Source organism: Sorex araneus, chromosome 2 (assembly GCF_027595985.1).
Source record: "Sorex araneus isolate mSorAra2 chromosome 2, mSorAra2.pri, whole genome shotgun sequence".
Lineage (NCBI taxonomy): Eukaryota > Metazoa > Chordata > Mammalia > Eulipotyphla > Soricidae > Sorex > Sorex araneus.
In genome coordinates this window covers 249,600,759-249,628,590 of record NC_073303.1, presented here as the reverse complement: position 1 = coordinate 249,628,590, position 27,832 = coordinate 249,600,759, and the positions used below count along the sequence as shown (strand labels likewise).

Here is a 27,832-nt window from a genome sequence, read left to right as displayed (position 1 = left end):
AAAGCCCATGGTGCAGTTTAAATGTATAGGGGAGTGGAGAGAGGGAGGGACAGAGGGATGAATGGACGGATAGATGAATAGATGGTGGGCGGGTGGATGGGTGGGTGGGTGGATGAATGGATGGATGAGTGGGTGGGTGGGTGGATGGATGGGTGGACAGATGGATGGTGGATGGATGGATAGATGGGTAGGTGGGTGGATGGATGGGTGGACAGATGGATGGTGGATGGATGGATAGATGGGTAGGTGGGTGGATGGATGGGTGGATGGATGGATAGATGGGTAGGTGGGTGAATGGATGGATGGAGGGAGGGAGGGAGGGTGGATGGGTGGATAGATGAGTAGACGCATGGGTAGATGGATTGACAGATGGATGAAGGGATAGATGGATGGATGGGTGGGTGAGTGGATGGATGGATGGAGGGAGGGTGGTTAGGTGGGTGGATGAGTAGATGCATGGGTGGATGGATGGACAGATAGATGAATGGGTGGGTGGATGGACGAATAGGTGGGTGGGCGAATGAGGATGGACAAGCGGATGGCTGGATGATAATGGAATGGATTGGATAGATAAACGAATGGGTGGGTGGACTGACATATAGGTGGGTGGATTGGTGATGGATGGATGAAATGGGTAGATGGATGGGTGGGTGGGTGGGTGATGGATGGATGGTGGACGGATGGAATATATACGTGGGCAGGTTGGTGGATGACTGGACAGACAGCGGGATGGCCGGGTGAGTGAGTGAGCGGGTGAATGGATGGGTGGGCGGACGGCACTCTCCCTTCTACTCTGCTGTGATACCTCAGCCTACCCGTCTGTGTTTCATTAACTGATGGGCAGATTCGTCTGGAACTCTCCAGTCTGGGTGGATACGTAGATGGATGGACAGAGGGGTCAGGAGGATGAACGGGATGGATAGAGGGCCAGACTGATGACAGAGGGTGGAGGGTCGCGCAGGTGAATGGATGGCAGCATGGGCAGACAGACAGACAGCCGGATGCAGACTAAATTTACACCAGCCCCCGGTTCATTCAGGGAGGGAGGAAGCCCTGAGAACAACCGAACGGAAAGCACAGCTGAGCCCGAGCAGAGGCCCGGGGGCGGGGGGTGGGGCCCCTCCCGAGAGGGAGAGCGAGGGGCTGACCCAAACCGCAGTCCGGGAGCCGGCCGGGGCGCTGGGCGCGGCGCGCTGGAGGGCGGGTCCGGGGCCTCCCGCGCGCGCCGGGCCCGGTGGCTCCGCCCAGCGACGGGGCGGCCGCGGCTCTTCCGGCGCTGAGCGGGTCGTGCGGGCGGCGGCCGCGGGGAGCGGTGAGTGGCCGGGGCCCGGCGGGTGGGCATCGCGCTGGGCATCGCGCTGGGCGCCGGGCGGGCGGCGGGGAGGGACCTGTCCGGGCGCCGGGGGGTGGGGCGCCGGGGCGCGCGCGCGCAGGCCGGCCGCGGGGGACACCCCGGAACGCGGGGGGGACCCGCTGCGCCCTGGTCGCCCCGGGAGCGCCCCGGGCCCGGGGGAGGGGGACGCCCCGCGCCTCGGGGGACCCCGATCGATCGTGGTGCCCCCTGTGGGGGGAGCTCCGGCGGCCGCACGTGCGCGGAGGGACCTCCCGGCCCGCCCCCCGCCCGCCCCCCGCGGAGCGCGCGCCCCGCGCCCGCCGCCGCCGCCGCCCTCCGGCCCGCGCGCTCCGCCGCCCCGGGCGCCGCGTGTCCGTCCACACTCGTGGTGGACACGACGCCAAGATGGCTGCCGCGGGGACCGGTCACCGCGCGCCTGCGGGCGCACCCGTGGCCGGCCGTGGGGGACCCGCGCCCCGCGCCCCCCGCGCCCCCGGGGCGGCTCCCGAGTCCCCCCGTATTCCTGGCCAGGAAGAGCCCCCACGTGGCCGCCGCCCCGCGCCGCTTTCCCCCGGGGTCCCCCCCCCCCGCGCGTCCCAGCTCACAAATCAACCCCCCCAGCAAGGACGGCCACCCCCCCACACACCCCTCCCCAGATCTGGGGGGGTGGGGAGCCGATCAGGCTCGGAGCGTTTTTACCGATGACTCTGCCAGCGCTTTCCTAAGTGCCCATGACAGAGCTGGGGCTCAGAGAGGTAGAGGAAATGACGGGAGGTCACACAGCATGAGAGCTGTAGAGCGCCGCCTTGAGCCAGGAAGGGCGAACCTCTCTCCAGGCTCTGCTCTCCTGGGATTGTGGGGTCTAAAATCACTCCCTCTGCAGGTTAGGGGACCGTGTGTGTGTGTGTGTGTGTGTGTGTGTGTGTGTGTGTGTGTGTGTGGCTGGCTGGCTGGCTGTGTGGCTGTGCGTACTTGCTTTTGTTTTGCTCGGGGGCCACATCCTGGGGTACTCGGGGCTTACTCCCGGCTCTGAACCTAGGGATCACGCCCGGCAGTGCTCAGGAGACAGTCTAGGGTGTGGGGGATTGAACCCAGGGAGGCGGCGTGCCGGGCAGGTGCCCTCCCCGCTGTGCTGTGGCTCAGGCCACTGCTGGTTGGTTTGATTCTGTCCCTGCACTCACCCCTCCTGCCCCTGAACTCTGTCATTCCTGCACCAAGATGCCAATCCCCGCGCCCTGGGGACAAAAACTAGCTCTGGGCATGGCCGAGTCCGGTGCTCGATGGCAGCCTGGTGTTAGAACTTTTCTCAAAGTTCTCTCTGTCTCCGTCTCTCTCTGTGTCTCTGTCTCTGTCTCTCTCTCTGTCCTCTTCACGGAGACTTGCCTGGACACTGCCAGATTTTCTCTCCCTTCACCCAACCCCAGTCTGCCAGGTTGCTTCTGTTAACTTTCGTTTTGGTGATGCTCAGGGATCCCTCCTGGCGGTGCTCCAGGGAGGACCCTGTGGGATGCCGAGGATCGAACCCGGGTTGGCTGCGTGCAAGGCCAACACCCTCCCCTGCTGGACTATAGGGTTCGGGTCTCTTAACAAGATGTCCTGGTGGCCGGGGACTAGAATAATGGTGCTCAAGGCTGGCTACGTAGGCGGTGAACCCAGTTGGATCCCCGGCGCTGCTTAGAGCCCCTTCCCCACCTCGAACACTGCTAGGAGTGATCCCTGAGCACAGAGCTGGGAGCAAGTCCCGAACCCCCGGGGGTGTGGTGGGGTATGGTAAGTGTGTCCCCAAAACCAAAAGGAAGGAGAAAGGAAGGGAAGGAGGGAGGGAGAGGAGGAAGAGAGGGGAAAGGGACAGAAGGGAAGGAGGGAGGGAAAGAAGGAAGAGAGGGGAGAGGGACGGAAGGGAAGGAGGGAGGAGAGGAGGAAAAGAGGGGAGAGGGACAGAAGGGAAGGAGGGAGGGAGAGGAGGAAGAGAGGGGAGAGGGACAGAAGGGAAGGAGGGAGGGAGAGGAGGAAGAGAGGGAAGAGGGGAGAGGGGAGAGGGACAGAAGGGAAGGGGGGAGGAAGCCCAGGTTCGATCCCCCCAGCATCCCTCGGGAAACCTGGGTGGTGGTGTTGGGGCCAAACTGAGGTCAGCCCCCTGCAAGGTGAGTAGCCTAACGTCTGGTCTGTCTCTCTGGCCCCATCCATAGTTCTGATTTTTTTATTTTGAGCCCCACCCGGCGGGGCTCGGGGCTTTCTCTGTGCCCAGGAATCGCTCCTGGCAGGGCTTTGGGGAGTCGAGTGTCCCGGGGCGGGGGTTGCTGCCTGCCTGGCCCACGCTGCCCGCGGCTCCATCCATCCCTGGCAACCCACAGGGTCCCCTGAGTGCAGAGCCGGGACCCCGCCCCGCGCCCAGCCGAGCGTGGCCCCCCCAAACCAAAAGTTTAAATTTAAAAAACAAAATGAAAAATGAATAAAGCCCCCGGCCCAGATTCTGCGCTACCCAGGGACGGGTCTGCCCCATTAATGGGTAACTAAAAGGTGACTGACTTTGAACCTTGTATAACTCAGCACGGGCTCGCTTCATCCCCGAACTTAATATTTCACTTTTCCCGACGACTGTGGCTGATTCCTGACCTCTCATCGCCAGCGAAAGGTCGAGCGTTCCTTCCAGGGTGCAGAGAGAGAAACGGAACCCTCGGCTTGTTCTTAGGGTCCTGATTCCAGAGGCAGGAAGGGAAGGGGGGGGCGTGTCAGAGCAATGTAGCACAGCAGGGAGGGCGTTTGCCTTGCACGTGGCTGACCCGTGTTCAATCCCCAGCATCCCACAGGGTCCCCTGAGCACCGCCAGGAGTGAATCCTGAGTGCAGAGCCAGGAGTAATCCCCTGAGCATCACTGGGTATGACCCAAAAGGCCCCCCAAAAAAAAAAAAAGAGGAGGGGAAGGAGGGATGGATGTTCTGCCACAAGGCACTCCCCCTTTCCCCTCCCTTCTCTTCCCTCCTTCCTTTTTTATGGGGGGGCTGTTGGGGCCACACCCAGCGGTGCTCAGGGGTCCCTCTTGGCTCCTGACTCAGGCATCACTCCTGGTGAGTGATTTCCACAAGCAAAAAAAAGAAACAGGAAAATAAAAGGGCAGGAGATAGGGCAGGTCCAGTGTGAGGCTTACGCGGGCACCTGGTCACTGTTCCCTTTGGCACCCAGTCTTGGCCCGAGCCCCGTCTCCCCGTGCAAATATCCTCTTTCGCACTTCCCCCTGGCACGGCCTTCCCCTCCACGCCTTTCCAGGTTTGTGTGTCAGCACTGCTGTTAATCTTTACCCGGGGTGAAAGGTCCCCGAGGCGCCACATGCCTTCACCCCACAGTTTTTCTTTTCTTTTTTTTTTTTTTTTGCTTTTTGGATCACTCCTGGCGGTGCTCAGGGGACCCTACGGGATGCTGGGGATCGAACCCGGGTCGGCCGCGTGCAAGGCAAACGCCCTCCCCGCTGTGCTATCGCTCCAGCACCCCCACCCCGCAGTTTTTCTGCGGGACTCCAGGACCTGCCTTCTGTCCCCGGGAACCGGCCTTCTCTTGGCACGTAGTAGCTGAAAGGTGGAGATAAGGCTGGTCTTGGGGGCCCAGGGCGCGATAGCCCAGCGGGGAGGACACTTGCCTTGCACGCAGCCAGCCCTGGGTTCGAGCCTGCCAGGAGTGACTCCTGAGAGCAGAGCCAGAAGAAAGCCCTGAGCATCGCTGGGTGTGACCCAAAAAGCCGAAACCAAAATGGAAAAGTGTGGGAGGGCGCTGGAGCAATAGCACAGCGGGGAGGGCATTTGCCTTGCACGCGGCCGACCCGGGTTCGATCCCCAGCATCCCATAGGGTCCCCCCCAAGCACCACCAGGAGTAATTCCTGAGTGCATGAGCCAGGAGTAACCCCTGTGCATCGCCGGGTGTGACCCAAAAACAAACAAAAAAAGTGGGTCTTGGAGGAAGGTTTGGGGTGTGTGGGGGGGGAGGGGAGAATGTTAAACCCTAAGATGTTAAGTTCAAGAGCCTGAATCCCTAGACGACAGCCCCAGATCCGTAATCCCACAGCACTGCCGAGACCCCTCACCGTCTCCCACCAGACACCAGCTCTGGCTCCGATGAAAGGTCTGCCTTGCACCTGGCTGACCTGGGTTCGATTCCCAGCACCCCCAATCCCCACTGAAGAGTGATCCCTGAGGGGGCCAGAGCGATAGCACAGCGGGGAGGGCGTTTGCCTTGCATGTGGCTGACCCGGGTTCGATTCCCAGCATCCCATAGGGTCCCCCGAGCACTGCCAGGGGTAATTCCTGAGTGTAGAGCCAGGAATAACCCTGGGTATCGCTGGGTGTGACCCAAAAAGAAAAAAAAAAAGTGATCCCTAAGCACAGAGCCAGGAGGAAGGCCCAAGCATCACTGGGGGGTGGGCTGACCCCTCCAAAAAAAGAAAAAAATCAAACAATGGAGGGGGGGAAGAGAAAAACCAATGGAGGTATACCCAAGTGCTGATTCAGCCAGGGCCCCAGTGCCGCGCCCCCGGGACTCTGGTCCTGGCCTGGCTAAAGTCCGATTTGGGCTCTGTGGGTTGTCAGGGGAGGGAGGGGCCCAGGCAAGGAGGGTCAGGGAGCCTTCTGTGACGGGGACCGTCGGGAAAGCCAGCAAGTCGCTCCTTCCACCGGTAGGTCGCTGGGGTTGTTCATTTACTGTCACAACCTGATTTAGTGTTTTTCCCACTTACCTCCTCAGAGGCCACCCCTGCTCCCCGTCTTAAAGATCTGATTCCTGGGGGGGGGCGGCGATAGCACAGCGGGGAGGGCTTTGCCGTGCACGCAGCCGGCCTGGGTTTGATCCCCGGCATCCCACAGGTCCCCCAAGCACCGCCAGGGGTAATTCCTGAGTGCAGAGCCAGGAGGAACCCCTGAGAACTGCTGGGTTTGACCCAAAAAGCCAAAAACAAAAAATTAAATAAAAAAAAATACATCTGGGGGGCTGGAGCGATAGCACAGCAGGTAGGGCGTTTGCCTTGCAGGCGGTCGACCCGGGTTCGACTCCCAGCATCCCATTTGGTCCCCTGAGCATCACCAGGAGTAATTCCTGAGTGCAGAGCCAGGAGTAACCCCTGTGCATCGCCAGGTGTGACCCCCCCCAAAAAAAATACATCTGATTCCTGGGGTTGGAGCAATAGGATGGCGGGGAGGGTGCTTGCCTTGCATACAGTCAACCCCGAGCTCTGCCAGGAGTGATTCCTGAGCACAGAGCCAGGAGTCAGCCTTGAGCACTGTCAAGTATGACCCAAACCCTGTCCCCACCCCACACAAAAGAAATCTGATCCCCAGGACCAGGGAGGTAACTCCAAAGGCTGGAGCACAGATTTTCCTATGGGAACCTCAAGTTCCATCCCTGGCATCGCAGGGGCCCCTGAGCACTGAGATGAGAGTACCCCCATGAGCACTGAGCTGAGAGTAGCACTGGAGCACTGTGGCACCCAAGCCCAACCAACACTCTGATTTCTATGCTCTATCTCGGCTCTGCTAAATCGGGACCTTGGGGAGGGGAGAAGGGGGTGGGTGTTATGGGGTTCCGGAGCCAGAGGACCCAGCTTGAGCCTGACTCAGTTTCCCCCTCTCGCCAGAGGCTCAGGGTGGGGGTGTTCTGGAGAAGTCTCAGAGGCTTGAATGACACTGAGACCTTGTTTAAGTCTCAGCGTCGTACAAGCCTCTGAGACTTAAACAAAGTTGGATGTCTTTGATTTGAACTCGGAGTCCTGGGCCGGGGAGAGAGTACAGTGGGCGGGGCACTTGCCTTGTATGCCGCCAGCCTGGATTCTTCCATCACCCGGCCCTGTCTGCTGTCCCCTGAGCCCTGCCACCGGATCCCTGAGCACAGAGCCAGGAGTTCAAGTCCTGAGCACCACCAGGTGTGGTCCCCAAAACTAAGTCTTCCCCCCGACCAAAGGGAAAAACCACCCCCACCACCCCCAAGCCTAGAATGGGTCTTTTATGGTGGAAAACAATTAGAACAGGGCGGTCTCTGTAGGGGCAGAGGCAGATTCTTGGGAAGGACACACACACACACACACACACACACACACACACACACACACACACACACACCCATTGGAGGGGGCTGGAGCAATAGCACAGCGGGTAGGGTGTTTGCCTTGCACGCAGCCGACCCGATGCGATTCCCAGCATCCCATATGGTCCCCTGAGCACCGCCAGGAGAAATTTCTGAGTGCAGAGCCAGGAGGAACCCCTGTGCATCGCCAGGTGTGACCCCCCCAAAAAAAAATTGGAGCTGGAGCGATAGCACAGCAGGGAGGGCGTTTACTTTGCACGAGGCTGACCCTCGGTTTAATTACCAGCATCCCATATGCCTCTCCCCCCACCCCGCCCTGCACCGCCAGGAGTAATTCCTGAGTGCATGAACCAGGAATAACCTCTGTGCATCGTGACCCAAAAAGCAAAAAAAAAAAAAAAATTGCTACAATGAGTATTCTTTGTCTTGGTAGGGGCTGGTCATGGTGGGGGAGGGGTGGCAAGATGGCAAGATAGTAACAGAGTTAAGGCCTTGAGGACCAGAGAGATAGTACAGTGAGTAGGGCATTTGCCTTGCACATAGTGATCTTGGTTCCACCCCCCCCCATCCCATAGGGTCTGGAGTGATCGATCCCTGAGCACAGAACCAGGAGTGAGCTCTGAGCACCACCCCCCAAAAAAAAGATATCATTATTATTACTTTGGCTTTTTTTTTTCCTTTCCGCCACGATATCTTGTCCATTACTTTGGCTTTTTGGGTCAAACTCAGCAACGCTCAGAGGATAACTCCTGGCAGTGCTTGGGGGGGCCCTAGGGGATGCCGAGGATCCAACCCGGGTTGGTCATGTGCAAGGCAAAAAAAAACGCTACCCGCCGTACGATCCCTCCAGCCCCGCCAAAAGTTATTAACAATAATAATAATAAAAAAAATCCTAACAACTAATCTCCTTTACCTTTCTCTTAACTCCCCCCGCGGGGTTCTACCGGGGCGGTTCCGTTTGGAACTTGGAATTCAAGCTCAGTTTAGCAGCCGGCTCAGTGAGCTTACTTGGACGCAGAGCTGATCACATGAGGAAGGATTGCCCAAGAGAAAGGGCTTGGTGATTTGGACCGAGGTGCTCCTGACCCTTAGGGGACCGGGGAGGGGCGGCAGGGCCCGCCCACCGCCCTGAGGCCCCGCCCATCGCCCTTGGCCCCGCCCACCGCCTCAGAGGGTTGTGTAATTGTCCTTAAGAGGATGTCCCAGGGCCCAGAGCCATCCACAGTGGCTAAGGCGCTTGCCTTGCACGCGGCCCATCTGGGTTCAATCTCCAGTATCCCATAGGATCCCCTGAGCACCGCTGTGGATGTGACCCAACACCCGCCTCCCTCAGACAAAAAGAAAAGAACAGAACGCCCCAATTCCCAAACGTGAATTGGCCACAGATGGAGCTGAGCCCTGGAGATGGTTCACGACCCCCCACCCCGCCCCCCCGGGCTCTGCCGACCCCTCGTACTTCCCCAAATCCTAAGAAGGAAGAAAGAGAAAGGGTCTCTGAGAAAGTACACTCAGGGTTTGGGGCCCGAGGGGTAAGGACTGGCACTTGGCTGGCACGAGACACATCTGGGTTTGATCCCTGGCACTACAGTGAGTCCCCTGAGCACAGAGTCAGGAGTCAGCCCCGAACACAGCTGGGTGTGGCACCAATACCAAAAATCAAAAAAGAGGAGAGACCGGGAGGGATGGAGGGAAGGAGGGGCGGGGGAGGGGAGGGCCTGTGGGCTGGAGCACAGGCCTCGCACCCCCAGGGGGCCCAGGTTCGACTTCTGACACCTCCTGGTCCCTGAGCACTGAGTAGGGCGGCGCAGAACCTCACCGAATGCAAAGCAAAGTGCTGGAAAGACGGACCAACTCCTCTTGGTCTGTGACCTTTATGACGGTTTGATCCTTCTGAGGCTCTAACTTAAGGGACCCCCGACCCCCCAGCCCTGGGGGTAAATGCTATGTGGTTCATTACTGCAGTGCAATACTGTGGGGAAAGACTCGGGCAGGCCTTGCACATGCTGACCCAGGTACGAGCCCCCGAATCCGGGTAGGGCCCCTCCAAGCCCCACCAGGAGTGATCCCTGAGCACCACCGGGCATGGCCGCACACTAGAACTCAAAGAAAGCAAAGAGAAAGACTGCAAATGATACAGGCCCGCTGGAAGCGTGGCGCGTGCCTCCCTCCCTCGCAACAGGGAGTGGCACGGAACTGTCCAGGAAAGAAAGCCCTCCGATTCCTGAAGTTTCCTGCTAGTAGGGGCCAGACAGATGGTGCAGTGGGGAGGGTGCTTGCCTTGCACGCAGCCAACTCGGGTTCGATCCCTGCCATCCCAGAGGGTCCCCTGAGCACCTTCGGGAGGGGGTGCAAAAACAAACAACCATGAAAAAATTAATTTCCTGATATTAATATAAAAGAGTGTGTGCTACAGAGACAGGACACGGGTGAAGCATTTGCCTTGCACACAGCCGCCCCCAACAACTTTATTCCTTTTTTTTTTTGTATTGTCTTGGGGCCATTCCTGGTGGTGCTCGGGGTGGGGGTGGGGGGACCCTATGGGATGCCGGGGATCAAACCTGGGTTGGTGTGTGCAAGACAAATGCCCACCCCGCTGGACAAATGCTCCGGCCCTCTTGGCTTTATTCTTTTTTGCGGTCATGTGATAATGTGCGATAGCACAGCGGTTGGGCTTTCGCCTTTCACGCGGCCGACCCGAGTTCGATTCCTCCGCCCCTCTCGGAGAGCCCGGCAAGCTACTGAGAGTATCGAGCCCGCACGGCAGAGCCTGGCAAGCTACCCATGCGTATTGGATATGCCAAAAACAGTAACAATAAGTCTCTCAATGAGAGACGTTACTGGTGCCCGCTTGAACAAATCGATGAGGAACGGGATGACAGTGATAATGTGTGTACAGGAAAGGGCTGCAAAGAAATGTACCAAAATGTTAATAATGGTGATTTCCACAGGCCTCGGTGAAAGGCAATCTCCCCCCCACCCCTCCCCCTGTCATCTATTTTGGGTCACTCTCAGCGATGCTCAGGAGTTACTTCTGGCTCTGCACTCAGGAACGATTCCCGGCTGTGTTCGGACCCTAGGGGATGCTGGGGATTGATCCCCGGTCTGTTGCTGCAAGGCAAGCGCCCTCCCCACTGTACCCAGGAAGGAGAAATCTGAGGCAGCAAATTAGATGTTGGGACGTGACCCTGTCAAGTGGCTGCAATGTCCTTTTCACTGCGATGTTCCCTCTAAATTGCAGTTTCCGTTTCTCTTGGCATTCTTTTTTTTTTTGCTTTTTGGGTCACACCCAGCGATGCTCAGAGGTGACTCCTGGCTCTGCACTCAGGAATTACCCTTTGTGGTGCTCAGGGGACCATATGGGATGCTGGGAATTGAACCCGGGTTGGCGGCTGCGTTTGCAAGACAATCGCCCTACCTGCTGTGCTATTGCTCGCTCCAGCCCCCCTGTTGTGGTTTTTTTTGGCCACAACCAACAGTGCTCTTTGGTGCGGGCTGTTTCTGGCTCTGTTCTGGGGGGCCCCTCTGTGGTGGCGGGAAGCAGATGGGGGTGTGACGGGGAGAACCTTAACCTGGGGCCTAGCTCTCCAGCCCCAAGCAAGATCTTTTTTTGCAAATAAGACTGACCATAGGTGGGGTTGGGGGGAAAGGAGGAGGCGGAGTGATAGCACAGCGGGGAGGGCATCTGCCTTGCACGGGGCTGACCTGGATTCGATCCCGGCATCCCATAGGGTCCCCCAAGCACCACCAGGAGTCATTCCTGAGTGCAGAGCCAGGAGTCACCCCTGAGCATCGCTGGGTGTGACCCAAAAAAGTAAGAACATACAGGGCCGGAGCGATAGTCCAGCGGGAAGGGTACCTGCCTTGCACGCAGATAACCGGGGTTCGACCCTGGGGCACTCTCTAGGGCTCCCTGAGCAATGCCAGGTGTAGCCCCCCAAACAAACAAAAAGACTTTCTAAATCTGGCTGCGGCTCCCCGGGGCTCATCACATAATCCCACCTACCTCAGGGTCACCTGGTTTCTTTCCCCTTTCTCTGGGGGCAGGAGGGGGGGTCTGGGGGACATACCCAGCAGTGCTCAGGGCTTACTCCCGGCGGTGCTGGGGGGCCCTATGGGATACTGGGGATCAAATGTGGGTTGGCCGCCGGCAAGGCAAGCCCCCTCCCCACTGTCCTATCGCTCTAGCCCCAAGGCGGGGAGGGGTCACCATCCAGCCTCTCAGCACGCGGTGTCTGGCTGTCAGCCCTCATGGACTTGCCTCCCCGTCCCTCCCTAGCCAGGACAATGTCGGGGGACCTGCCACTGAGCATCAACATCCAGGAGCCGCAATGGGACCAGAGCACTTTCATCGGGCGAGCCAACCACTTCTTCACCGTCACCGACCCCAGGAACATCCTGCTGACCAACGAGCAGCTGGAGCACGCCCGGCAGATTGTGCATAATTACAGGTTGGGTTCAGGGCACCATTCCTTATCTCTTTGGGTTTTGGGGGGGGGCGGGAGGTACACACGGTGGGGTTCAGAGGGCCCTAGGGGGTCGCAGGGGGCCAGCAGGGGGCCAGGCGCCCCTGGGCCCTGTTGTGGTTCGAGAGTAAGAGCAGGGGCCACGGAACCCCGGGAAACTAAGGGACCTTCAGGGTTTATGGCCTCCCCCTAGACAAGGAGTCGTACCTCCCGGCCTGACAGAGAATGAACTCTGGCGCGCCAAATACGTCTACGATTCTGCTTTCCATCCCGACACCGGCGAAAAGATGATTTTGATCGGCAGAATGTCGGCGCAGGTGCCCATGAACATGACCATCACCGGCTGCATGATGACGTTTTACAGGTGAGCGGGAGGTACGCCCCCTAGTGGGGAAAGGCTAGAATTGCACCTTGTGGGGGGGGGAGAGAGAGAGAGAGAGAGAGAGAGAGAGAGAGAGAGAGAGAGAGAGAGAGAGAGTGTGTTTTGTGTGTGTTGGAGTGGCAGGTGATGGAAGAAAATGAGTAGGTAGTAGATGAGGGGAGGCACGATAGGAGCTTGGGGTGATTTTCTGTTGGTGCACTTAAAGATGATGCCCCTGGTGGTGAAGGCTAGAATTGCAACTTATGGTAGAGTGAGTGTGCGTGCGTGCGTGCGTGCGTGCGTGCGTGTGTGTGTATGTGTGTGTATGTGTGTGTGTGTTTTGGGGTGGGGGAGGTGATGGAAGGAAATGAATAGGTAGTAGATGAGAGAAGGTGTGATGGCAGTTTGGGATGACTTTCTGTTGGTTCACATAAAGATAACGCCCCCTGGTGGGAAAGATGAGAATCGCACCTTATGGTAGAGTGTGTGTGTGTGTGTGTGTGTGTGTGTGTGTGTGTGTGTGTGTGTCTGTGTGTATCTCTGTGTGTGTGTCTGTGTGTGTGTTGGGGTAGGCAGGCAGGTGATGGGAAGAAATGAGTACGCAGAGTTGAGGGGGGCAGCTTGCGATGACTTTCTGTTGGTTCCCTTCATGATAGTCATTTTCCAGCCCAATCTGGGTCCCGCGGGCAGATGCTAGGAGTGAGCTGCTGGCTCAGCCACTCTGGACCGCGGTGGGCTTGTGACGCTCGCTCTGTTGCAGGACCACCCCCGCGGTGCTGTTCTGGCAGTGGGTGAACCAGTCCTTCAACGCCGTGGTCAATTACACCAACAGAAGCGGAGACGCCCCGCTGAGCGTGAAGTAAGGCTACAGACTGCAGGAGAAATGAGGTCTCGGGTACCTCAGGGAATCCCAGGGCTCCTGGAAGCACTCTCCCCGTTTCTGAAGGCCATTTTGCATCCATGCTCTGTATCGTGGTTTTTTTTTGGGGGGGGTCACACCCGGAAATGCACAGGGGTTACTCCTGGCTCTGTGCTCAGGAATGACTCCTGGTGGTGCTCAGGGGACCAAATAGGATGCTGGGAATCGAACCCAGGTCGGCTATGCGCAAGGCAAATGTCCTACCTGCTGTGCTATCGCTCCAGCCCCTTCTGTATCATTTTGATGCTTGCAAAATGTTGCTTTTTTTTTTTTTTTGGTCACACCCGGTGATGCACAGGGGTTACTCCTGGCTCTGCACTCAGGAATTACCCCTGGCGGTGCTCAGGGAACCATATGGGATACTAGGATTCGAACCTGGGTCAGCCGCGTGCAAGGCAGACGCCCTACCCACTGTGCTATCGCTCCGGCCCCCTCTCTTGGCATTTTTATTATTACTTACTGTTACTATTTTGCATCGGGGCTGTATAAAACAGTGCTCAGGGCTTTTCCTGACTCTGCACTCAGGGATGACTCCTGGAGGGGCTCAGGGGACCATATGAGGTGCAGGGGACCAAACCCGGCCCTTACCTACTGTACTATCACTCCGGCCTCTCCTTCCCCACCTTTTATTTTTCTGGTGATCTGATTTTTTTCAAGCAGGATGTCTGGAACCTAAAAGAAAGGGCTTAAAATTTTACTTTTTTTTTTTTTTTTTTTTGCTTTTTGGGTCACACCCGGCAATGCACAGGGGTCACTCCTGGCTCATGCACTCAGGAATTACCCCTGGCGGTGCTCAGGGGACCATATGGGGTGCTGGGAATTGAACTTGGGTTGGCTGCATGCAAGGCAAACGCCCTACCCGCTGTGCTATCACTCCAGCCCAAAATTTTACATCTTAAGACGGATGGAAGAGATTTGCTGGCAGACATTTTCACAAAGCTTAGAAATTTACCAGTATTTTTGTTTCTTTGAAATAACTTTTTTGGGGGGTAGGAATAGGGGCTTTTGGGTCACACCTGGTAGACTTCAGGGCTTACTCCTAGCCCTGCACTCCTGGCAGTGCTCCGGGGACCCTAGGGGACGCCTGGGATCGAACCAGGGTCGGCTGTGTGGAAGGCAAGCGCCCTCCCCATTGCCCTATTGCTTCAGCCCCTCTTTCAAGTGGCTGTTGACAGTCCTCATCATAAGGAACAAAGGATCACGAAAACCAGCAACCAGCAGTTTCTCACACTTAACTTCATCCCATCCTGGGGTGAATTTTATTTTTTTATTTTTTGCTTTTTGGGTCACACCCGGCAATGCTCAGGGGTTACTCCTGGCTCTGCACTCAGGAATCACTCCTGGCGGTGCTCAGGGGACCCTATGGGATGCTGGGAATTGAACCCGGGTTGGCCATGTGCAAGGCAAATGCCTTACCCGCTGTGCTATCGCTCCAGCCCCTTGGGGTGAATTTTAAAAGAAGGGACCGCCGCAAATGTGACCATTAACTCTGCATGATGTTGCAGAAGTGAAGGGAGCTAGGTTTGCAGAAGTAATAGAAACAGATTAACTTCAGATTGTACTGAGGTTGTCTAGTCCATCCTAGTACCGGGTCAAAAGGTTCTTTTTAAATAAGACAAGGAGCCCTAGGGGCTGGAGCGATAGCACAGCGGGTAGGGCATTTGCCTTGCACATGGCCAACCCGGGTTCAATTCCCAGCATCCCATAGGGTCCCCTGAGCACCGCCAGGAGTGATTCCTGAGTGCAGAGCCAGGAGTCAGCCCTGAGCATCGCCGGGTGTGACCCTAAAGAAAAAAAACAAACAAGGAGCCCGAGCGATAGTACAGTGAGGGAGGAGGGCTGGGCACTTGCCTTGCACACAGTCATACCAGATTCAATCCCGCATCCCATCAGGCCCCCTGAGCCCTGCTGGGAGTGATCCCTGAGCACCGCCAGATCCCCAAAGTCAAAAGCAAAAGCAGTCTTTCCCAGGCCCCTCCGCCCTCAGTGCTCACGGAGACATTCCCTCTGCATGTCCTGACCCGCGCTCCATTTTTCTCTTTCCAGCGAACTGGGCACGGCTTATGTTTCTGCCACCACGGGTGCAGTGACCACGGCATTAGGACTCAACGCCCTGGCCAAGGTACCGGCCCTGCTAGCTCCATCTGAGGGTGTCTGTGGGTCTCACCGGCCCGGCCCCAAGACGCTCTTGTTCTTTCTCAGCGTGGTTCGAGTCTAGCCAGGGTGATAGTACAGCGAGGAAGGCGTGTCCCTGGCACGCGGCCAACCCGAGTTCGATCCCCGGCCTCGGGGGTCCAGAGAGGTCCAGAGAGCACTGCCAGGGGTGATTCCGGAGCTCCAAGTCAGGAGTAACCCTTAACCTTGCCGGGTATCCCTCCCTCCCTCAAAAAAAAAAAATAATAATAGTAATAATAATAACGACAAAACACCATTATCTAAACTCAAGCTATGGGGATACCATTGCCACACTCCGAAACAGGCTTGGTGCCCAAAAGCCCACATTAGAAATGGGCAAGGGAGCTGAGATACTCTGACCTGAGTTTCTGTCCCGCTACGATTCTGACCTGTTTATGGGGGTGGGGGAGGGGAGGCGCTCCCAAGTGACGCTCACTAGGGGATCCTCAGCCAGCTGGCAGGGCGGATCCACGGGGGGCCCCGAACATTCAGTAATACTAGATCTTGGGGACGACCAGGCACGCCCAGTGGGGCTCAGGATGCTGGGGTGGGAGGTGGGATGCGTGGGAGGGCGCACGCTGCTGGGGCGCGTCCCGTCCCGTAATTCCCGGACTATCTCCGCAGCCCCAGACTCTGCGCTCCCTAGCACTGGATTTCCAGTCGGTCGTGCAAGGGAGCAGCCGGTCACGCTCTCGGAATTCTCTTTCCCGCAGCGAGTCTCGCCCCTCATAGGACGCTTTGTTCCCTTCGCCGCTGTGGCCGCTGCGAACTGCATTAACATCCCGCTGATGAGGCAGAGGTAAGGGGCCATTTCCTGGGCGGCTCCCGGCGTCCTGTCTTTGGGCTGAACTATGGCGGGCGGGCCAGCACGCTCGCTGCTCATCCTGAACCTCTTTTTTTTTTTTCTTCCTTGTTTTTTTGTTTTGTGGGGGCCTCTCCCGATGATGCTCAGGGGTTACTCCTGGCTCTGCACTCAGGAATTACTCCTGGCAGTGCTTGGGGGACCATATGGGATGCTGGGGATCGAACCCAGGTTGGCTGTGTGCAAGGCAAACGCCCTCCCTGCTGTACTATCGCTCCAGCCTCTTTCTTTCTTTCTTTCTTTCTTTCTTTCTTTCTTTCTTTCTTTCTTTCTTTCTTTCTTTCTTTCTTTCTTTCCTTCTCTTTTCTTTCTTTCCTTCTTTCCCTCTTTCTCTCTTTCTTTCTTTCTTTCTCTTTCTTTTCTTTCTTTCCTTCCTTCTTTCCTTCTTTCTTTCTTTCTCTTTCTTTTCTTTCCTTCTTTCCCTCTTTCTTTCCCTCTTTCTTTCTCTCTTTCTTTCTCTCTTTCTTTCTTTCTTTCTTTCTTTCTTTCTTTCTTTCTTTCTTTCTTTCTTTCTTTCTTTCTTTCTTTCTCTCTTCCTTCCTTCCTTTCTTTCGTCCTTTTCTTTTCTCTCTTTTTCTTTTCTTTCTTTCAAGGAATCCAAATTAATTTTTATTTTATTTTGATTTGGTGGGGGTGCTCAGGGGGGCTTCTTCCTGGCTCTCATTTCAGGGATCACTCCCTTTGTCTGTGTCTCACCCTCCAGGGAGATCAAAGTTGGCATCCCCGTCACCGATGAGAACGGGCAGCGCCTGGGCGAGTCAGCCAACGCCGCCCGATCCGCCATCACCCAGGTTGTGGTTTCTCGGATCCTCATGGCGGCCCCGGGCATGGGTGAGTCGCCCCGCCTTCTGGTGACAGAAAGATGGAAGACGGGACCCCGCCCTTGGGAGCACTGGGCGGGCGGGGGCGGGCAGAGAGCAGACGGAGGGTGGAAGGAGACAAAGGGGAAAGGTGGTGTGTGTATGTGTGTGTGTGTGTGTGTATCCGCCCTGAGCTGCAGACAAAGGGGAAAGGTGGTGTGTGTGTATGTGTGTGTCTCCACCCTGAGCTGCAGTCAAGCAAGCACTCTGCCCCTATACTTGTGTGTGTGTGTGTGTGTGTGTGTGTGTGTGTGTATGTCCTCCCTGAGCTGCAGCCAGGCAAGCACTCTGCCCCCTGTACTTTTGTTTGGAGGCCACACCCCATGGCGCTCAGGGTTGACTCCTGGCTCTGTGCTCAGGAATCACTCCTCCTGGGGCTTGGGAATCCAAGCTTGGGGTGCCAGGGGTTGAGCCCGGGTCAGTGGTGTGCAGGGGCAGGCACCCTCCCTGCTGTATTATCACTCCAGCCCCTGGGAAATTAAGGTCATAACTGCAGCTCCCACCCCAGGTTCACTTTTTTTGTTTTGTTTTGTTTTGTTTTGGGGCCACACCTGGTGATGCTCAGGGTTTACTCCTGGCAGTGCTCGGGGGACCCTATGGGGTGCCGGGGATTGAACCTGGGTCGGCCGCGTGCAAGGCAAGCGCCTTCCCTGCTGTGCTATAACTCAGCAACCCCATGTTCACTTTTTTCCCGGGGGGGAGAAGTGATGCTCCGGGGTTACTCCTGGCTCTGAATTCAGGAATTACTCCTGGTGGTGCTTGGGGGACCAAACGGGATGCCAGGGATCGAGCCCGGGTCGGCCGTGTGCAAGGCAAACACCCTCCCTGCTGGACTATCGCTCCGGCCTCGCCAGGTTTATTTATTTATTTATTTGCTTTTTGGGCCACACCCAGCGATGCACAGGGGTTACTCCTGGCTCTGCACTCAGGAATTACTCCTGGCGGTGCTCAGGGGACCATATGGGATGCTGGGAATAGAACCCGGGTCGGCTGCGTGCCAGGCAAATGCCCTACCTGCTGTGCTATTGCTCCAGCCCCGCCAGGTTTATTTTTGATTGTCCTTTTGGGAGTTTAGGCAGTCTGTCAGCTGTTTCCAGTGGTTTGGTTCTTTCTTTCTTTATTTATTTGCTTTTTGGGTCACACCCAGCGTGCAAGGCAAACACCCTCCCCGCTGTGCTATTGCTCCAGCCCCCCCCTTTTTTTTTTTAGGGAAGGGGAGCTTTTTTTCATTTCTTTTTTTTTTTTGGGGGGGAACCACACCCAGGGGTGCACAGGGCTTCCTCCTGGCTCTGTGCTCAGGGGTCACTCCTGGCAGGGACTGAATCCAGGTTGGCCACCTGCAAGGTGCGAGCCTTATCCAGTCTATCATCCCTCCAGCCCCTCTCAGAAAAAAAAAAAAAAGAGTTTCATTAAATTGTTGGGGGTGTCATGCAGACTGGGCTGAAAGTGGGCTTGAAATAAAGGCTAATGAGACTCTGTTTAACTACGTGCAGCCATTCCCCCGTTTATCATGAACACGTTGGAAAAGAAGGCCTTTTTAAAGGTAAGTCCCAGGGTTTTTTTTGTTGGTCTGGTTCGGTTTGGGGGGGGGCACACCGGGCGGTGCTCAGGACTTAACTCCTGGCCAAACCCGCGGTGCTCGGGGCTGGGTCTGGCGCGGGCGGGGCCAGCATCCACCCCCACTGTACTATCACTCGGCTCCGCTGCGTCTCGCGGCGTTTTGAAAAACGGATTGCCAAGCACAGCGCAAGGAGGAGAGGTCTCCAGTTAGAGAAATCAGGCTGCTGGAAGAAGTTAGCCAGAATGAAACCATGTCACTCTCAAAATCCCAATAAAATAAGTCAATGGTGGGGCGGGGATGGGCGGGGGGGGGGGGAGATGGCTCAGAGGTCTGGGGCTTGTGCTTTGCCTGCGGGAGCCCCCCCCCTTCCCCCCCCCCCCCCCCCCCCCCCCGTTTCTCCTAGTCCCCTGGGCAGCGTCTGAATTAGCAATCGGTTATCTGCTGACCAGTGTAAAGGTAACGACTGCATGAAGGGACTTATGGTACAAAAACTGTCTGTGTGAATAGAATAAAATAATAAGGATAGAATGCTGTTAACCCACTGGTGTGATTGACAATTACACCTCACACTGTAATTGACAAGCCCCGCCCGTTAGTTATAGACAAGATCCGCCCATTATAGACAAGCCCCGCCCATTACACCTCACTGTAATTGACAAGCCCCGCCCACTCCCCCAGGCACACACTCCTGTGTAATTGACAAGCCCAGGCCACCAGTTGTAAACCAATTAGTGTGGTTGGTGAGCCCAACTCACTGCTGGTTTCTGGTTTTGAAAACTAAAGTGGGGGGAGACGCCGGGTTGGGGGAGGACCAGAGCGCTGGTAAGGAGGGGTAAGGCTCTAGCCTGGGATGTAGCTGACCCAGTTTCATCTCCGACCACCCACGGATGCTCAGCCCTCCCAGGAGTGATCCCTGAGAACCTCTGGCTACACCTCCCAAGCCTAACAAAATGATTTCAAAGAAAAAAGGGACACACCGTCTTTTTATGCCAGCAGTAATGGTCACACCCGACTGAGAACGACTGAAATCGAGGAAGCAGAGGGATGGAGGGGCTCTGCTAGGGGGTTCTGGCGCTGAGCTTGGCCTTGCGGGTGTGTTAGCCCGAGTTCTGCACACTTGTTTGCCTTCCAGGAAACTCCGTCTTTCCTTTACTCCAGTGCCACCCCAGCCCCGAGATACAAAATAACGAAGGGCCGGTGACTTCTCACTCTCCCCCTCCCCCTCCCGCTCCCGCTACACTCAACGCCCCTCGCAGGCTTTAGGGGGACCATCAGAAATTGCTTGAGAGGGGCTGGAGCGATAGCACAGCAGGTAGGGCGTTTGCCTCGCACGCGGCCGACCAGGATTCGATTCCCAGCATCCCATAGGGTCCCCTGAGCACCGCCAGGAGTAATTCCTGAGTGCAGACCCAGGAGTAACCCCTGTGCATCATTGGGTGTGACCAAAAAAGCAAAAAAAAAAAAAAAAGAAAAAAAAGAAAGAAATTGCTTGAGAGGTTGCATGCCTCATTCCTCATTCCCTCCGTCCTGGAGCGCTACAGCAGCCAGGCCTGCCTTCCCCCCAGCGGTGGTGCCCCCAGACCCCTCTCACGGCCCTCCAGAGGCTCTTGGAGGTCCCTGGCAAGTCCCTCTGTGCCTGTCTCGAAAGTATTCAGAATTCTAGGGTCCCAGCCATTGTCAAATGGGCAGGGTGCTAGCCTTCCCCGTGACCGACCTAGGTATGGTCCCCGGCACCCTCTGCGGTCCCCTGAACACCCTGTAGGAGTGATCCCTGGGCTCAGACCCAGCACTGCTGAGTCCAAAACACAATCCCCTCCCCTCCAAAGACAAGACGGAGAGAATTCAAAAGCCTTTCTCGTTGCAGAGGTTTCCGTGGATGAGCGCTCCCATTCAAGTTGGGTTAGTGGGCTTCTGGTGAGTAGAACCTATGGCTTCCGTGACTTTATTTATTTATTTATTTATTTATTTAATTTTGGGGTCACACCCGGCGATGCTCAGGAGTTAGTCCTGGCTCTGCACTCAGGAATTAACTCCTGGCGGTGCATGGGGTACCCTGTGGGATGTCGGGGATCGAACCCTTGTTGGCCGCGTGCCAGGCAAGTGCCCTCCCCATTGGACTTACTGCTCCGGCCCTGGCATTTCTTTCTTTCTTTTTTTTTTTTTTTTGGCTTTTTGGGTCACAGCCGGCGATGCACAGGGGTTACTCCTGGCTCTGCACTCAGGAATCATTCCTGGTGGTGCTCGGGGTACCCTATGGGATGCTGGGAATCGAACCCAGGTCAGCCGTGTGCAAGGCAAACGCCCTCCCCACTGTGCTACCACTCCGGCCCTGGCGTTTCATTTTTATAACCCTTCATTTCTCCTTCCTGGCGAGACTGGGAGCCTTATCTCAGCAGCGGTAGGAGGGGCCGGTGCCTCCCACCTTCCCAAGAGCACCCTCGCGTCCTTTTGCTGCAGTTTTTGTCGTGTAATCCCATCTGTGGTCGTCATAATATGGCATCCCCAAGCCCTTCATCCCCGGGAAGGGACAGGCGAGAGAGAGAAATACCTTTCCCCTCCCGGGCGGGCATGGGGTCGCCGCTTGGTTCTCAGGCTGGAGACATTCTGCAAGTAGCTGCCCATGTTGAATTTGGTTCAGCTGGGTCTGGATTCACGCGCGTGCAGCTGCAGAGGAGCCGCACGTGCGTGCGGCCCCCGGGGTCACATCTCAGCAGCCGAGACAGGGAGCCTTAGCTGAGCGGGACGAGGTGCGTGACATGGGCCGCCCAGGATTGCGCACCCGTCACCATCTCAGTCCTAGTGATCAAGAGGAAGAGGCCTGTCTTCTGAGAAACGGAGGGAGGGTGTGGGGTGGCTTGTGTGATTTTGCTTCTGAACTCCGACGAGCACTGTGAATTTTGTTTTGGTCGGGGGGCCATGCCTCTGACAATACTCGGGGTGTACTCCTGGCTCTGTGCTCAGGAGCTCGGGGGCTGAGTCCGTCTTTGGCCACGTACAGGGCACGTCTCTTCCCCCACTGCACTAGCTCTCTGGGCCCCCAAAGGGAGGATTGTCCCAAGAGGAAAACGGTGACCTGGAACCGTGGACTGTTTGCACGTCTCTGATTTCTCTCTCTCTCTCTCTCTCCTTTCACCTCCCGACAGCTTGGTCTTCGCCACGCCGCTGTGCTGCGCGCTGTTCCCTCAGAAAAGGTGCGTACGGGTCTGTCTTCAGAAGGATCGTGGGTTTTATTCTGCAGTGGGGATTCCCCCCCCCCCCCCCGGGGGCTCACGCTGGCCTGGCTTGAGCTGCCACCACTGGTGTCACACCCGGGTCCCAGAATGACCCTGGGTTTGGTTTTGCTTAGCAACCGGAAAGACACACGCTAAGTTAATTTTTGGTTTTTGATTTGGGGGTGGGGGGGTCCCACCTGGTGGTGCTCAGGGCTTCCTCCTGGCTTTGCACATGGAATCACCCTAACAGGGGTTGGGGGACCCCGTGGGCTGCCAGCGATGGAACAACCTGCTTTGGCCTTGTGTGAGGCATGTGCCCTGCCCACTGTACTATTTCTCTGACCCTACGTTAATTTGTGCTGTTTTGGTTGGGGGGAACGCAGACCTGGCCGGGATGCTCAGAGGTTATTCCTGGCTCTGCACTCGGGAATCGGGAATTACTCCTGGCAGTTCTGGGGACACACACACACACACACACACACATATGGGATGCCAGGGAGCCAACCTGGGTGCAAGGCAAGCCCTACCCACTGTGCTGCTGCGCACGCACGCACGCACGCACACACACACACACACACACACACTCCTTTTTTTTTGGGGGGGAGGGTTGTCATCGGGGCCATACCCAGCAGTGCTCAGGAGCTGCCCCAGGCTCTGGGCTTGGGAGGGTCACTCCCGAGGATGCTCAGGGGACCGTATGTGGTGCTGGGGATCGAACCGAGATCGGCCACACGCAAGGCAAGTGCTCTGACCCTGTGCTGCCTTCTCCGGCCCCAGACTGGTCATGAATGTGAACCCTAAAAACCAGGTGAAGGCCCCGGGGCTGTGGGCCCAGCACACTCACTTGGGGGAGCCTGAGAGCTAAAGGTCTCCTGGGAAACGGAAAACGGAAGATGGGAAATAGGCGTCTGTTTCCTTAAAACTCCTTTCTTGGAGCCGGAGCGATGGCACAGCGGGGAGGGCGTCTGCCTTGCACGTGGCTGATCCAGGATCGATCCCCGGCATCCCCCGAGGGTCCCCCGAGCACCGCCAGGAGTGAGCCCCGAGTCCAGAGCCAGGAGTCACCCCTGAGCATCGCTGGGTGTGACCCAAAAAGCTAAAAAATTAAAAAAAAAAAATCCTTTCTTGTGCTTTGGGGGTCCAGGGCTGACTCCCCGGCTCTGTGCTCAGGGGTCACTCTGCAGGCAGTGCTCAGGGGCACTCTTACCGCTAGCCGGGGATGGAGCCCGGGTCAGCTGCAGGCCGCCGCCCCCTCTCTCCAGGCCCACACGGGGGCCCTTTGAGTCAGAACCCGCCCCTTCTCTCCCCAGCTCCATGTTGGTTTCAAGCCTGGAGCCCGAGCTGCAAGCCAAGATCCGGGAGAGCCGGCCGGAGGTCCAGCGCGTGTTCTTCAACAAGGGATTGTAACAGAGGGAGAGGGAGAGGACTCCGCGGCCAGCCGACCTGCCAATCACAGGCCTCGCGGCACTGCATGAGGAAGACCCGCCCGGGTCCCGGGACCTTCCCCAGAGCCGCGGGCGTCATTAGCCTTTGCCCCTCAAGCTCCTTCCTGCCCTCCTGCGCCGAGCCTGCCTCCCTCCTCCTCTGTCTCGGTCACCCGGTCACCTGGTTGTCGACGCACATCCCCTTCCTGGAGCTGGTGGGTAAACTGTTCTCCCGAGACGATCCTTGGCCCCGGGGCCCAGGGCCGTAAACTCGGCGCACACCCGGGGCCTCGCCACAAGGTCCGGTAAATAAATACTCACCCTTCGGGATCGATGATTTGCCCAGGAAGAAGATCGGGTCAGGATACTGATTTTCCCTTTTTTTCCCCCCCTTTTTTCTTCTCCCCATCTTGTTTCAAATTGAGGCGGTCACTGCAGGGGGTCGGGCAAATTGAGCCTGAGTGGAGACTGTTAAAAAACAAAAACAAAAACAAAATATCATCATCATCCCGTTGATCGATTTTCTCAAGCGGTCTCAGTCACGTCTCCATTTGTCCTAGCCCTGAGATTTTAGAAGCCTCTCTTTATTCGTCCTTAAAAAAAAAAAATTATAGGGGGCTGGAGTGATAGCACAGCGGGTAGGGCGTTTGTCTTGCACACGGTCGACCCGGGTTCGATTCCCAGCATCCCATATGGTCCCCTGAGCACCGCCAGGAGTGATTCCTGAGTGCAGAGCCAGGAGTAACCCCTGTACATTGCCAGGTGTGACCCAAAAAGAAAAAAGAATTATAAAATTATTAAAGAGATCTAAATATAAACATAGATGTACCTTAAAGGCAGCAGGCTTCCCCTTGTGGGCCATGGGGAAGGAGCCACAAAGAGATGAAGAGTCAAAACTCCCCCAAAGGGACTGGGCATTAGCTTAGCTGACCCGAGTTCGATTCCCAGTACCCGGTGGGGGCCCCCCCAAGCACTGCCAATTCCTGAGTGCAGAGCCAGGAGTAACCCCTGAGCATCACTGGGTGTCGCCCAAAAACAAAAGAACCCCCAGATCTAGGGGCTTCGCAGATGCTGTAGAAACAGCTGGGAGTCCGTGTGTGTGTGTGTGTGTGTGTGTGTGTGTGTGTGTGTGTGTGTGTGTGTGTGTGTTTCTGTGTCAGGGCGGCTGCTGGGCGCTGTTCTGATGCCACCGCTCTTCTCTAGCCCCAAAGCACTTTTTATTTCTCTAGGGCTTAATTCCACCCCAGGAAAAACGCACTGAGGTTGGGCTTGGTTGGGCTCTGAAGGCCCGGTTCAATTTGATTTTCTATCCTTGAGACACGACGCGCCTTTTCCAACAGTCCCCCTGGAAAGTCAAGAGAGGCAGGAGTGATGGGTGTAGGGATGCGGGCACGCAGGGGAAACCCACACCCTCCCTCCACCCCTAGTAAATGACACTGGGGGGGGGGCAGCCCGCTTTCGGTCTCGTCAATTTCACCTGCCGCTGACTTCCTATCTTGTAAATTTCACCCATCCTTTCCTTGAAGGCTCAGGCTGTTTTGCAGCTGTCCCTGTTTCAACCCCTAAGCCCGGTGACTGACTGTATTATGGCCCCATTGTCATTTACAAGCTTGTAAATGGGAGGAGGAGAAAAGTCTAGAACGCTAGACTTCCTAGAATGCTTTTTATTTTATTTTATTTTATTTTTCTATAGTTGTTCATAATCATTCATGACATTTAATATTCAAACACCAATCCCACCACCATCAGAGGAAAGTGTGTGACGATTGTTGCATTTCATCCTGGAGCCATTTAAGCCCTTGTATTGAGAGATTCCGAGCATGTGTGTTAAACCCAAACAAATGTGTGCTACTCTCGGTACCTCAGAGGGCTCGAGCGTGAGCGGTCGCCCCAGGAACTCTGAAATTTAGAATCTGATGATAGAGCAGATGCACTCATGGGTGAGGTCTAGGTTCACTCTCTTCTTGGCCGTTGGCTATTTTTTTTTTAAAGGGTGAAGAGGGCAAACCCACAGGTTCTCACACGTAACTCCTGGCTCTGCACACAGGGATCTCCGGGCGGGCTCAGGGGGCCATATAAGATGTTGGGGTCCAACCTGGGTTAGCAGCTGCAAGGCAAGCGCCCTACCCTCTTGTACTGTCTGATCTCTGGGGAAGCTAGCTTTCTTAGAAGGTGGCCAAATGGAATTTACTCATTTAAAAAAGGGGGAGGGGCACGGGATGGAGTGATACAGTACAGCAGGGAGCACGCTGGCCTTGGGCAGCTGACCCAGGTTCCATCCTGGACGCCTCATATCACCCACCCGCCCCAAGCACCACCAGTAGTGATTCATGAGATAAGAGTCAGGAGTAACCCCTGAGCATCACTGGGGGTGCCCCCTCCGCACCCCCCCCCCCAAAAAAAAAAAACAGCCCACAATTCTTTTTTTCTCTTTCCTACTCTCTCTGGAAGGATTCCTGAAGGGCTCAGGCATGAGGATTTTCCTCCTCTGTTGCCAGAATTTGCTCGCTGACATTTTTCCCCTGCTTGAAGCACCCAAAGCCACCTTTCCCCGACCTCCAGCCTTGGATGTCTTTTGTGGCTCTTCATGCGTCTTTTTCTAAACATAAGAAAATAGGGTGGGGGCTGGAGTGATAGCACAGCGGGGAGGGCATTTGCCTTGCACGCGGCCAACCCGTGTTCGATTCCCAGCATCCCATATGGTCCCCTGAGCACCGCCAGGAGTAATTCCTGAGTGCAGAGCCAGGAGTAACCCCTGTGCATTGCCAGGTGTGACCCAAAAAGCAAAAAAAAGAAAGAAAATAGGGTGGACCGCCCCATCTGGTCCCCCCAGCCCTGCCAGAAATGAATCCTGAGTGCAGTGCTAGGAGTAAGCCCTGAGCCTCGTCAGGTGTGGCCCCAAAACCCAATTAATAAGTAAATAAAAGTAGTTACGGGACCAGGGAGTGGCAGTGCCGGCAGGAGGCTCAATCCCCGGCACTGACTGGGGGGGGGGGAAATCAGTGGTTAAAGCCTGAGATCTGGGGCCAGAGCCATAGTCCAGCAGGGAGGGCGTTTGCCTTGCACGCAGCCGACCTGGGCTCGATCCCCGGCACCCCACACGGTTCCCCAAGCACTGCCAGGAGTTATTTCCGAGTGTTGAGTCAGAAGTCAGCCCTGAGCATCACCGGGTGTGACCCAAAGAGAAAAAACGAGCCTGAGATCCATGGCAGATCCCTCGGGAGGTGCCGCACGCACCGGGACACGGAAAACTAAGGTGCTTAGTCCTCTCCCACCTGCCCCCACTCTCAGAATCCTCCCCCCTCTCTGGCACCAAATCAGATCTTTCACCAGATAAGGTACCAGCCAGTGAGAAGGTGATGGATGGGGTCAGAGCGATAACGCCCAGCATTAGGTAGGGTCCCCTGAGCACCGCCAGGGTGGTGAAAGAGAAGAAAGAAAAAGAAGTCTGGTGGCCTGGGTTCGATTCCCGGCATCCCACATGGTCCCCTCAGTACTGCCGGGAGCAATTCCTGAGTGCAGAGCCAGGAGTAACCCCTGTGCATCACCGGGTGTGACCCAAAAAGAAAAAAAAAATGAAGTCTGGTGGACTAATGGAGCTTTCCTACCGGAGGGTAAACGAGAGTACTTAAGACCCAGGTTTTGTACTTGATCAAAGAGATTTGTCGGGGCTGGAGCAATAGCACAGCGGGTAGGGCGTTTGCCTTGCACGTGGCTGACCCAGGTTCGATTCCCAGCATCCCATAGGGTCCTCTGAGCACTACCAGGGGTAATTCCTGAGTGCAGAGCCAGGAGTGGCCCCTGTGTATCGCCGGGTGTGACCCAAAAAGCAAAAAAAAAAAAAAAAGATTCGTCATTTTTACACATTCTGTTGAAGCTTCTGCTTCTTCAGAGGCTTCTGAGAGAAGCTGAGTCACTTCATCCTGGTTTCTTTTTTCCAAAAGGGAACAAATGAACCCGGTTTGCTCATTCATCTCGGGACCGGAGCGATAGGACAGCCGGGAGGGCGTTTGCATTGCATGCGGCCGACCCGGGTTCGATCCCCGGCATCCCATAGGGTCCCCCGAGCACTGCCAGGAGTGACTCCTGAGGGCAGAGTCGGGAGCAATCCCTGAGCACTGCTGGATGTGCACTGCCCCCCCCCCCAAAAAAAACCCTTGCTCATCTCTTGGAATTCCCTCTTTTGGGGTAGAAAAAGTCTAAAAGGATCCGAGGTGGAGTTTGTTGAGGGAAAACGCTTCTACAAAGCCGCTCGCAGGGAGGATGATGGTCAGAGCAACCCGAGGGCGGGTTTTATCTCAGTATTAGCCCCGTGTGCTGCAGTGTTAGAATCACGATGTTACTTCCGTTCGCCTGAATGAAATGTTCAATAAACGCAGAATGACAGTCACGTCTCTCTGTTGTTTGTCCGCAAAGACTCAGACGGTTTAGGGTAGGGTGGGGAGAGAGTGCCGAGGGCTGGGCACAGGCTGGATCCCTGGACCCACCTGGGCCCGGAGCACTGCCGGGAGTGAGCCGGGAGCACTGAATCAGGAGTAGCCCCGACAATGGCCAAAAGCCAGAAAGCAGAGAAAACCCGGACAGTTGATCTCTGAAAC

The 27,832-nt window shown here is 56.4% G+C and overlaps 1 protein-coding gene and 1 pseudogene across 2 annotated transcripts; both read left to right on the top strand.

The window, feature by feature from the left end:
* The first annotated feature begins 1,180 nt into the window (after positions 1-1,180).
* SFXN1 (sideroflexin 1) lies at positions 1,181-27,620 on the top strand. 2 transcript variants are annotated; one of them, XM_055126647.1, is made up of 11 exons: positions 1,181-1,312; positions 11,674-11,845; positions 12,054-12,224; positions 12,982-13,080; positions 15,187-15,262; positions 16,029-16,114; positions 16,881-17,008; positions 18,531-18,580; positions 20,463-20,512; positions 21,742-21,789; positions 23,121-27,620. In XM_055126647.1, the coding sequence occupies exons 2-11, from the start codon at positions 11,682-11,684 to the stop codon at positions 23,215-23,217; spliced, it is 969 nt and encodes a 322-aa protein (XP_054982622.1). In that variant the 5' UTR covers positions 1,181-1,312; positions 11,674-11,681; the 3' UTR covers positions 23,218-27,620. The 2 variants fall into 2 exon arrangements, with proteins under 2 accessions (XP_054982622.1, XP_054982623.1); XM_055126648.1 differs by lacking the exon at positions 1,181-1,312 and having other exon boundaries at positions 11,707-11,845; positions 12,083-12,224.
* On the top strand, positions 14,609-14,732 carry LOC129402970 (small nucleolar RNA SNORA66; annotated as a pseudogene).
* Positions 27,621-27,832: the final 212 nt, after the last annotated feature.